This window comes from Aplidium turbinatum, chromosome 14, assembly GCF_918807975.1.
Source record: "Aplidium turbinatum chromosome 14, kaAplTurb1.1, whole genome shotgun sequence".
In the NCBI taxonomy this organism is placed as follows: domain Eukaryota; kingdom Metazoa; phylum Chordata; class Ascidiacea; order Aplousobranchia; family Polyclinidae; genus Aplidium; species Aplidium turbinatum.
In genome coordinates, this window is record NC_137485.1 from 10,049,105 (window position 1) to 10,061,572 (window position 12,468).

Consider the following 12,468-nt stretch of genomic DNA (forward strand, 5'->3'; position numbering starts at 1 on the left):
CTGGTCGAATTGGGTAAATGAAAATTAAACAACTCCGCATTGTTGTTGCTGTGTTTGAATGAGCGCATTAGCTTTACACCTTTTTTCACCGCGTTTCTGTGTTGTTTCGCAATAATAAACTTGTAGTGCAATTCAAATGAGTTTATTTACACAACGAAACGAACAAATACTGTAGTAAGGGAACGTTCAAATATTACGTAACGCCTTCGAGGGGGAGGGGGGGTTTATGCAAAGCGTTACGCTAGCGTCACATCGGGGGGGAGGGGGTTCAAGCAAAACGTTACGTAACGCTTTCGAGTACGGAATGGTAGTTTTTTGTGCTGAATTCGTAGTGAAAAAGCGTTACATGGGGGAGGGGGGATTGAAAAAAGCGTTACGTTGGCGTTACATGGGGGAGGGGGGTCAAAAATTCGGAAAAAAAGCGTTACGTAATATTTGAACGTTCCCTAACTTCAAGACTGGGGAGCCGAATCGATAGTCATCGAGCTTAACATATGACTGTTACATTTTCTTTTTGATGACAATTGGCAGTTGAAGAGAATTGGTATGAAGGGAAAAGTTAATAGTCAAGCATTAAGTCACTGGTGGGAACCGGCTTAAAGTCTTCTGAAATCATGCTCAAGGAGCCACCACGCGAAACATTCCATGACAATTTTATCCACGGGAGGGAAGCAGACTGAACGAAAAAGAACCATCGCTGGACATTTTTTTTTGTTTTTTCTCATGAATTTATTGATCTATTCCTCCATTCTCTGAATTGGATTTGAAGTCAGCTGCTGCACCCTGTCAAAAAAAGACATCTTGGAATTGCTCTGTCCACAAGTGCGCATCATGCATCAGACCACACTACTCATTTCGAACAAGTCCACCCCGTTAGCTCAGTGGTTACGAGCTCGGCTCAAGATCAAGCGGCGCTGGTTCGACTCTCGGGGTGTGCGCTTGAGCAACGCATTTCAGGACTGCTTCATTCAGCAGCACCTAGTGAATGGAATAATTTCCCGGCAACAACACTTCAACAATCGGAAAACATCACTCTGCCAATCTCGGTAACCGGCCCTGCGTCAAGAGCCTCTACAAGTATGCAAAACTACCAGGAATAACCTATTAAGGCTTTGTCAGTGCGAGGATGAAGATTCAATACCAACCAAGTCAATATATTTTGTTTCAATAACGCCACATATAAAGAACTAAGCAGAGCGAATAAGAAGTGGCCTAAAAACAATGCACTATGAATTACAGCTGTTGGTTAGTAGATTATGGTACATTCAGGATGGTAGCGAAAGACCACAAGCGGTCATCTAGTCAGCCACCACCCAACAGGTTAGTATGACTATCCCTTAATGGCATGCAGTAAACGGTTTCAACACCATAGTGCGCATGCTTAAACAACAATCACATAACATCTTGCTTTTAAAAGGTATTGAAAATAGCTGATGTATTTGCATTCTTTCACTGCAAAGATGTCCTGGATCTATTAATATTGTTTTTGGTGTAGAAATTAAAAAAATTGACGCGAATCTCAGAACAGTTTTTACTAAAATAGGTATATATAAACAAAAAGAAAAGCCTTTGAAAAAGTGGTTGCTTTACCTCGAAAGTCGTCAAAACGTGATCACAAACGTCATTTAAAGCTTCCAATCCCTTTCTCAATACTTCCGTTGCTGACACACCTGTTGAAATCGAAACACAAATTGGGTTTCTCTTCACCCTTTCTCGAACAGCCTTAACCAAGTTTCTTTGTTCAAGCAGTGCGAAGTCTTCCACTTCATAAACGATCTTCAAATGTACCAAGTTTCTTAAATCTATTCACAACATGGTAAACAGTGGATTTGGCAACATTTAAGAGCTTAAAGATCTGAGTTGTTTTTTCCAAGTGATGGAGCTGAATGATGGTTTTCTTAGCTCATTTTAGACCTTACATTAGACCTAAATTTTAGAGAGTTTAGCACGATATCTAGCATATTAAAAGGCATGATGTTCGTTTGAATGAACATCATGCCTTTAAAAGGCATATTAAATCAAATCAAATTGTGTAATCATAAAATGAAAAAAAGTCCAAGGACTCTTACCATGTACACGTACAGTATTATAATCTCACCTCTGGTCTGTATACGAAGATTAAGTTTATTTTCGGCAGGGTGGGGAATCGAGTATCCACAAAATTCAACTTCTGGGCTGTATGACAACAAAGTAATACAATGAGTGCATCGTTTAACACAAACTGTATGAACTACGTGATGTTATGATGACAGATATATATATATATCAAAAGAAAACGAATACCCAAATGAACCCAGTGACTTGCACACTTAGAGTTGGATGCAACAACAGTGAATCTTTTAAACGGCCGCGTACACTAACAACTTGATAATCGAGAAAAAAGTTTGTACAAAGTTGGTCTGTCAATAGTGGATCCACTGTTAACAGTGGATTAGTACCATAATCAGCAAATTAAAACTGGTGCATAAGACGGCAAATAATCCATAGATTAAATTTCTTAATCGACCGATTCGCTCCACCTGAGAATGATCAATTGGTGATACATCCAACTGATAGTGTTTTAATAAATTTTTAACAGTTGACAAACTATATGACAAGAAATAAAACAAAATAACGATATATACGAATTCAAATAAAATAAACTCACTGTGTAGCAGACTTGCTAAAGTTTTAAATGCTGTATTTAACTGTTCAAAAAGTTTCTAGACTTATATATATATATTTTTTTTTCTAGTTGGTTTTAGGTAAATTTACATGTTTTAGTTTTCCAAATTTTCTTTAAAAAAAAAACATACTAAATTAGTTTGCGTTACAATATGAACAATATGAGCAGATTTACCTAATGAATCTGTATGTAGAATTGTAGTAGACTTATATTTAACTGACTTTGCCACCACGTTTCAAATGTCCAAATTTAAATTTATATAATTATTTTCAATGCTGATAGATTCTAGAATGTACATCATGCTGATCTGCAACAGATTCATACTTTTTAGAAATGATGTATCGTAGAGCATTTCCCAATGTGTGATCTTCTCCATGCATGATAAATGTGCAACATGTTTCATGGTCTGCGTCGACCACCTGCAAGAGTAAAAGTGTCTACAAACCCTGCACAAATGCCAAATGCTAACATTAATGCTATTGGATCACAGCTGGGGTATTATTTACCAGTGGGGAAAGTTTCATTCAGCAAAGGAATGATGCTTTAATAAAAAAGATAAATTATATATTATATATGATAAATACTTGAAATCTAATCTGAAAAAAACTAAAAAAAAATTTGTATTTAGAAAGTCAACAAAGGCAGACAAAACCAAAAAGGTTAGAGAATCTCGGCCATAAACTAATTGAACCATCTCCTAACCTGGTTTAGAACAACGTAAACAAACCACTGCACTGTTATGCCAAAAATAAATGATTAGCACAAGCATAGGCGCCGACTTTTCAAAAAACTTTGGGGGGCGAGAAAGGTGATGACGTCATAAACATACCGCTGTTTTACTCCATTAAAATAGTCTTTGATTAGGCTTACTGTCTTGTTTATTGACACCTAGGTCGCCAACCGAATTTATTAGAACCGCTGCTTGAAACGATTAGTTTTACGCATGTAGTACGCCTTGTCGTAAAAATTTTGATATTGTTAGCTCATAATTGGAACAGTTGGAAAACAAGCCGATTCATTTCCTTTTCGTGGGAGTGAATAACAACGACCAAGACAGTGAAGTTATCGAAATAAAACGCAAAAAATCATGATTTTAAGCAGACTGGAAACCCGCCATCAGTTTTATTAACCTCGTTTCGCTCGTTTTGCTAATTGCTTACCTTCAAAGCGCTAACAACGGCGAAGTGTTTTCTTTTCTGTTTTTTTATCGAAAGTCTTTACAGTCTTTTATATACTCGAGTATAGGTTGAGATGTTCGCAAGTGACTGTCACCTCAAAAAGACAGGTTCAACTTGTACACGGGACAAGCTATTGTCTCCAGCTCGGCAGTTTTCAAAATAAACGCATTTTTACTGCCGCAAAATCATTGCCGACGTAGATTACGGAGTTTGAAATGGCGTCGTCCTAAGTAAAAGTTTTGAATACGTTTATTTGCAGTGATTCGAACTTAATTTTCAAATTTAATGATTTCTTGTCAATTCTAAACTTTATGCACTTGTTGAGCAATATGCTAAGCTCACCAGACAAAACAGAAAGAGGTTTAAAGGCATACTAAAGGAAAATTTCAAACCGGAATTAAGCATTAAAATGAGTAAACTGAACATTCAAGAATACATTTCAAAAACAATTACCCAAAAAAATTTGTTTTCAATGGCGCTGGCAAGGCCCAAAGTCCAGTGTTTCATTTATTTTCATTTTTTTCAAAATGACCAAAACGTGCAAACACAGCTCAAGAATACGTCATAAAGTCCAGCAATAACAAAAACCACGTTACCAATCTGATGTTTTGAGCAAACTGTCTGCTGTTTTGATGTTAAAATGTGCTGTTTTGATGTAAATACATACATAGCCTACAGTCAAATCGCCCGCAGTAACAATTATTGCGTGATCGGTTGATTGCTAGACTTTATGACGTAGGCTTTATGACGTAGACTTTATGACGTTCTTTACAGTCGCACGCTTCGTTGCTCAGGCCAATGTCGTTTTGAAAGCTCTGACAAAAGCACGCGCACAATGGTGGTCAGACCGCAATGGGGCAAAATTTTATTGAAAATCGTTTTATGGTAGCAAGTTAAACACAAAGAACGTGGAAAATCGCCAAGTCAGGTTTTTCCTTTAATACCCCTTTAAGAGATCGATTTGTTTATTTTTGCGTGTAGGATATAATTGTTCTTATTACGTAACATGCGATGATCGTTGAAGTCGATGTCAAACCTTAGCGGCCGCATAAAACAATGATGTCAGGTTAGCTCGGTGACAATAGTGGTAAGAGACGTCGTTAATGCAGGCAATATCTGCTACCAAGCCCATTAAACACCTTTTCTTTTATCGGTTTTCGATTTAATTACACATTGCGAACAAAACAATGCGTTCTGTTGAATCACAATTGATCTCACAGCGGGAAGACCTCGTTGAAAATAGCGCTTCTAATTTAGCTGGTTTACTTAATATTGCAGTGAATAGTTACGTGACTATTCCAGCAGCGTAAATTACTCTACCATCTACTGTGAAATTTCCATATCGTACGAGAAAGCCATGCGATCAGCTGCTGTTTTGCGGTCAAGAGCAACGTAGGCTGTTTTTCTCTTTCGGCATTCTTAAAGTCCGTTTAAATGATCTAAATTTCTTTCGCGAAGTGTTTTACCTTTGAAACACCACTTGTAATAACCATTTTTGTTGCCCCTCGACCATAAGTTTACGGGGGGCGCCGCCCCTCGGCCCCCCCGGAAGTCGGCGCGTATGAGCACAAGTGCTTGCAATATTTCTTAATTCATTAAATAGTTAAATATAACCAAGCCACATACAACTCACACAAAAAAGTCATGATATAATACCTGTTCAACTTCTAACTTGCTTGTGACATTAATCACAGTTTCCATGTCTTTTGCAATAAATCAAATATTTTAACCAAAAAGCAAACTCTTGCAAAATTGCTATAATGAAGTCAAAAATATTGTGTTTGTATCCTACAAATAACTGCTATATATACGATGTTAGAAAAATTAATTTGACCATTCAAAATAAACCAGTGGAGTAGTCAGACACTTCCAAATCAATTTTTCTGCAGCTATTTGAAACAAATTCTCAACTTTACTTGACTGTTTCCAGCCTATTCTGTTTTGCACTGCATTTAAAAAAAGGAAGTGGCTATTTTTACACACTTGTTGCCATGGTTACAGTCAGGTGTTGGCAGAGTTAGGATTAAAGTTAGGAAGGGTTAAGGTAAGGGTTAGAGTTAGGAATAAAGTTAGGGTTTTGATCTCTGCCCAGGACTAAAAAAAATTCAAAAATACAAGTTTTTGGTTTTAACAGCTTCAAACTTTTCTTAAATTAGGGCAGAATTTCTTAAAAAAATGCTTTCAGCTCTTATCAGGTGAACAAAGCCTTTGCTCTTTTGAAGGATGGTGTCTGGATTTCAAGGCTATATACAGTAGGTTTACACTTTTTCACAATTTTTTGTCTTTAGGGGTCATTCTTTTTTTTCTAAATTGACAACAGCATAGCAGAAGACACTGATCAAATCAGAACTGCAAAGTAGACTATGCTATACCTGCCAAGCTGTTTTTTTTTATGGAAGTGGCTATTTTTCCACGCTTAATGCCATGGTTACAATCAGGTGTTGCCCAAGTTAGGAGTTAAGGAAGGGTTAAGGAAAGGGTTAGAGTTAGGAATAAGATTAGGGTTTTGATCTTTGCCCAGGACTAAAAAAAATTTCCAAAATACAAGTTTTTGTTTTAAACAGCTTTAAACTTTTCTCAAATTAGGGCAGAACTCCTTATCTGGGAACACTATTGAGGCTATTATTACACTATATAGTGTAAATATAGCCACAACCTTTGTTTATCAGTTGTTGACTGATTTTTTTGCAAAATGTCAAAAAACAAATTATGCAATTTCCAGGTGTTTAGAGTTAAAATTGTAACATTTAACTCCAATATATTTGCACTAGGGTGTTATTGCTGGGCAGATATATGTAAGACTGTCAAATAGATTTAGTCTTCTTTTAAAAGCTATGTGGATTTGCTGAAATTTGTCATTGCCGCTATCCGATAGCTCAATTGGTTAGTGTGACACTTCTGGAACAAAAAAGCTTTAAGATTAAGCGTCGCTGGTTCGACTCTCGGGGTGTGCGCTTGAGCAACGCATGTTAAGGACTGCTCTCCATTCAGCGGCATCTAATGGATGGAATAATTCCCTGGCACAAGACTTCAACAATTGGAAACTTCACTCTGTCAATCTCGGTGACCGGGCCTGCGTCAGTGATTCAAAGCCTCTACAAGTATGCAAAACTGCCAGGATTAAGCTCTGCAAGCTTTCCCAGTCCGAGGATAAAGATTCAATCAATCAATAATAGCTTCACCAAAGTAGACTAAGTCTTATTCTTGTCCTCACCCTTTGACATTGAATTAAAAGTAATAATAATAATATGTGATGTTGTAAGCACCGAGGTGCTTTTTCATCATTCTGATATACATAACGCATTTGCTGTTAATTAGGTTAACAGCTAGTTTAATAACTAATAACTCTAACCGTCAATAACATCTGATAACATATATAAACTTTTAGAAGACATATTAGTGGGACCAGAAAATAATAGGCAGTGGCTATTCGACCGGCGCCGGTCTTTGAATCTGAAACACTATTTGACCGTCATTACGTCATTATACAGTCACTTTTTTTCTTTTTCTTTTTCAAAGCAAAAGACGAGAAGCGTGTATGTATATAATATAAGTTCTAAATCCGACTATTGTGTTCAACTCGTTACGTAGCGCGTGCGATACGTCGCCGACTCCTATTCTAGAGGGACTGAGTTCGATACCACCCGGAAGCGTTCTTTTTTCTTTTTTTTAATTAATTTTGACCCGAAGTGCATTTTTGTAAATTTTTAATTTGAGTTGCATTACATTTACATACCATTACCATTTTTTTAAAAGAAGCGTTGTATATAACTAACTTGTCGAGAGCAAAAATGTAATGCTTCGTTCGGCAAACACGGGGTCACATCAATCAATCATTTTATTTTTCGTCATTAACGCGTCCGGGAAGAAAAAGACACTAACCATTTAAGTCAATATAGACCTACCAGCACGTTAATGAACGGGAAAAGGTGGCAAAACCTTGAAAGGTTTAAAACGTGCCTGAATGAAAAATTATGTAGTAGGCTATATATCAGTAGTTAGCACGGCCACAAACGGAAAATTACCCAGAGAAATTCTCAAATTTCAGCAAATTAAAAAAACTCTAACTTTATTTATTACTGACATTTGAAAAGATATAAAAAATTGGGCTGTAGGCAACTCAAATTAAAAATTGACTACAAAAATGCACTTCGTGTCAAAATTTAGTTAAAAACAAATAAATAAAAAAGGAACGCTTCCGGGTAGTATCGAACTCAGTCCTTCTAGAGTAGGAGCCGGCGACGTATCGCACGCGCCACGTACCGAGTTGAATAAAATAGTTGGATTTAGAACTTATATGCGCGCTTCTCGTCTTTTGCTTTGAAAGAGAAAAAGAAAAAAAGTGACTGTATAGTGACGTCATGACCGGTCAAATAGTGTTTCAAATTCAAAGACCGGCGCCGGTCAAATAGCCACTGCCAAAATAATACGGTGATATATACATGAAAAATGCATACACAATAGTACTGTCACTTAATACATAACATCATAAGATGATTTCAAGTTAAATTTCAATGGATCGCTGCTCCAGTGCTTGTCAAGCCTTGCCTTGAATGCATTCAAGCTAAGTGCACTTATGACTGTTGGTGGTAAATTAACTTAAAATCTGTGCCAAATTGCCAGAATATCTGCTTTCAAATGATCCGGAATGTGCTTACAGCTTACGCCGCATGCTGCAAACCCTGCAATTCTTGAATAATGAATACCCCAAGTCCCTAATCCCAAACCTACAATAGGCTACTGCCGCTCAGGGTTGCCAGATCAAAATTGCAAAAAAAAGCCAAACTTGACTAAAACTCCAGCCAAAATGAAAATAAAAAAGCCAAATATCTTTTGAAAAGAGCCAAAAAAAGCCAAACAAAGCATGACTATCAAGTACTAAAAACAAGTTATCATCACATACTTGGTGTTATTAAATGGACGAATAAACAGTACAAAGCACTTTTTACCTCATATGGTGCACTGCAGAGAGCATAGCCAGAACAAAAGTATGTTTGGCTAAGAAAAGTCTCTTCAAAATATTCTTCAATTAAACAGTAAGAAATCTTGCACTCTTAAAAAGAGTGTGAAATATTGATTGAAGACCTAGAAACCTGTTTTAGAAAACTGTTGCACATTCAAAATAAACTTACAACTTAGGACGTGAGGGGCAATTACACTCTTCACCTTGCAAGGTGCACCCAAAAATATAAGCGGAAACATTAGGTGCTGGCATGAAATCATGAATCATATTTGAAAAAAACTACAAGTCATCAGTTGAGTCTTGCACGATTTCACTTTTCGTGTACATTAAGGTGGCTCTTAAAATGGAATTTTACTTAGGACACCCTTTTAAATGGTGAGATTGTCAGAAAAAATAACTCCTGCAAACTTTTTTTAAATTTGAAGTTGATTTAGGGGTGGCGGTGGCCTTCCCCCCTAAAGTAGGCTACTGTGCTCTCCCTCAAAATACCAAATCTGCATATCTCAAAAACCACTTGAGCTAGAGATACTGTAGGCTACGGCTTTGTGTCAAAAGATGCAGAAAAGATAGTTTCCTAGATCTGCTTTCTGAACATTAGGCCTAAATGCATACCATCTTAAGTAGAAAAGCAGTTATATATTTAGAAAAAACACATTTTAACACTAAAGGTATGATAGCATTAGCTCTATAAAAAATATGTGACGATCAGTGTTCCCTCTAAGAAATTAGGACTCGTGAAATCTGTCCAAATCTTGATTTCACAATCTTTTTTGTGACCACGGAACAGTCTACAGAATTTCGTTCATTTTCTCAATATTAGAACCTTAGGGAACACTGGTGACAATATTCATTTCAAAATGCAATTCTGTCTGTACTACGAGAAGCGATATTATCGACAATATTGTTCTTGTTGCAATTTCGAAAACAGTTTCCTGTATTCAGTAACAACTTGCAAAAGAAACTGAAGTTGGACTTCATCTTTAGTTTGAGTTTGTTAAAATCCTAGATTACAGCAACTCCTCTCTCTGCTCTGTCATTGACTGCTGAAAGTCCTTTTGCTAAGTGTAAAGCTTGAATAAATGCACCATATTCAGTCCAATGAGCAGGATCCTTCGAAAGTATTGCTTCATCTACACTACACCCAACAGCTGAAAAAGCCGTTTTGAATTTAGAGTTGCAAAACTGTTCTAGACCTTTATTATTGCCAAGAAACGCATCTACTTTGACGCTTCATCTCCTTGATGGACGTTCTGCTGTTTCATCTAACATGTTTGCCGTCATTAGCTTTTTACTTTTCAGACAATCGAGAGACAAGGCTGATCAGTAGTCACCCAAGGGTACATCCCAAACAGCAAAATCCTTCATTTTTACATCAATTTAACGTCTGCAGATGTTAAGTCAACATAAATATGGTGGATGTTGCTATCTGGAATGTTCACACTTAGTCAGGATTTTACGGAATTACCAACGAGAAAAATTGCAGATGTACGGTAGCCTATATGTTCAGTACTTAAAAAGTTAAAAAAATCATTAACTTAACTGGTTAAAAAGCCAAACCGTAAATCTTCCAGCCAAAGGCCTTAAAAAAGAGCCAGATTTGAGAAATTTGGCTTGAAAAAAGCCAACCTGGTAACCCTGCTGCCGCTGCCGCTTGGCGCTTCCTTCCAATCCATGCCAGATGAAGAAGAAGGTTGCCAGATGTTTTTAAAATTTCCAGCCAAAATGCTATTGAAAAGTAGCTTAATTGTCACAAGTGATGAAGCAAACGCAAAAGTAGCCCAAGTTCACACAAAATGCGGTTAAAACCAAAAAATTTTGCGAAAATGAAACAAAACCAAGCAAAAAATTTGCAATTGCTCAATTTTTTTCACAAATCCAAAATAAAATTAGCACAATTCCTCAAGAAAACATCGCAACTGGCAACTTTTTCGATGGTAATCAAAATGGTAACCACATTACAATTCCCTTGTTGCAAAGGTGAAAGGGTGTGACAGCATCTTTACCAGGCTCAATCTCAACCTCCACTTCAGATAGTCTGCGATTCGGGCCATGTCATTTGTAAGTGCTTCTTCCATCACATGCCAGTACCGGTAGGCTACTTGTTTGAATGAAATAGTGCAATCCCTGAAATAGTTCCACATCATTAGCATCAGCATAACTGGTGTGACGTAGTTTTTGGCATGTCACTGATGTAGATGTTGAGCAGTTGAAGGGATAAGCATGATTCTTCCGGAACACTGTTTCTTAAGTAGCGGGGCCAATTTTACTGCCCATCACTGATCTTCAACAAAAAGGTTCGATTTGCCAGAATATTTGTGAGAAATCGCATCACGGTATATTTTTGTCTGAGGACATACAGACATGCTTTGGTGACAGTGTTAGCCCTTGGTGCCACACAGTGTCATAAGCAGCAGTGAGGTCCCCAAGATTACTACTGCTTTGTTGCCCATCTCAAAACTTTCCTTAATATCTTCGGTCGGTGACTGCTTGAGCCGTTCGAGAATCTTATGTGGGACGCAGAGCGGCGATAGCTCTTGGAATCATCAGTTGTCTTGTTTGGTTTAGGTTTGCCACAGCCCACAGTTGCCTTTTGCTAGATTTTAAATAAGGCCTGGAAGGTCAGACAAGCAGAATAAAATCTTTTTAACCGTGCTAAAAATTTGGGGCCACACTGCTTTAGGAATTCTGGAGGGATATTATCGGGCTCTTGTGCTTCCCGCTTTTAACTTGCTTGACGACAAATGAAAGTTCTCTGGTATTAATGGGGGCTGACAAATGGCCATCTGCGCTTGGGGAGTTCTAGAGTATGCTGCGTTCCTGCTTCACTGCAAGGGCATGTTTCATACTTGCCACTTTACATTTGCCCTGTGCCAGGCCAGGAGCTGTTGCCCTATGCAGGGCCGTTGACAGGATCTCTCGGGCCCGGTACCAATTTATTTTCGGGCCCCCTTCATCGACAATGTTATGAAGATAAAGGTTGTGTAAAAACCTTTATTGATGTCGTTTAAGCATGGTCATTTAACAAATTATGCGCAATCTTAAAATTTCTTGAACCGCAAAATTTACTATCTCTATCTAGCGGTTGCTGTTTTGAACTTTTATTTGTCACATGGCACTGTATTACTTCCCGATTTTATTGATATTTCACTGGTCATTCTAGGCTCACAAGAATTTGATTTGGGAAAGGTGTTTGGGCCTAGGTCAAACATTTGCTGATTGCTGAAATCTGAAAAGCGGTTTTGGTCTAATGTTTTGTGCAGAAATAGCCTCAAATAGGGATAGCAATCTTCTTACCTGTGCCATTTCAGTTTTTAAGTTTGAACAAATATTAGCCTGCTTATTTTGAAATTGGTGTTTCGGGTAATATTCGTGGTTAGGGAAATCACTAGTATAGCCTACTAGATGTTAGGAAATCACAATAGATTAAATTCTTATTTTACTGTTTGGTGGCTATTTTACCACCAGAAAGCTGAAGTGGGGCCGGTACTTTACCATCTGACGGCTGAAATGGCTGTTTTAATCTCTGATGGCAATTTCTTTAAATCTGATTATATTAAGATCTTGATAATGTTTGAAGTCGCGGGGAATTTTTTAAATCTAGGCCCCTTTAAATATTCCAGGCCCGGGTCCAAAAGTACCACTTAGACTCCCCTGGCGCTATG

At 37.6% G+C, this 12,468-nt stretch overlaps 1 protein-coding gene across 1 annotated transcript; it reads right to left on the reverse strand.

The window, feature by feature from the left end:
• Nucleotides 1–126: 126 nt before the first annotated feature.
• Nucleotides 127–5,753, reverse strand: LOC145783693 (DNA-directed RNA polymerases I and III subunit RPAC2-like). Its single transcript, XM_082595582.1, has 5 exons — nucleotides 5,500–5,753; nucleotides 2,990–3,084; nucleotides 2,099–2,175; nucleotides 1,591–1,670; nucleotides 127–783 (listed from the first exon to the last, which is right to left on the reverse strand). Exons 1-5 carry the CDS (start codon nucleotides 5,542–5,544, stop codon nucleotides 730–732), a joined length of 351 nt encoding a protein of 116 aa, XP_082451708.1. The 5' UTR covers nucleotides 5,545–5,753; the 3' UTR covers nucleotides 127–729.
• Between the last annotated feature and the right edge of the window lie 6,715 nt (nucleotides 5,754–12,468).

Coding starts and splice junctions, on each gene's coding strand:
- LOC145783693 (XM_082595582.1), bottom strand. CDS start 5,544: ATGGAAACTGTGATTAATGTCACAAGCAAGTTAGAAGTTGAACAG. Junction 3,085..5,499: donor GCAAGTTAGAAGTTGAACAG/GTATTATATCAT, acceptor TTACTCTTGCAG/GTGGTCGACGCAGACCATGA. Junction 1,671..2,098: donor TCTTCGTATACAGACCAGAG/GTGAGATTATAA, acceptor CGATTTCAACAG/GTGTGTCAGCAACGGAAGTA.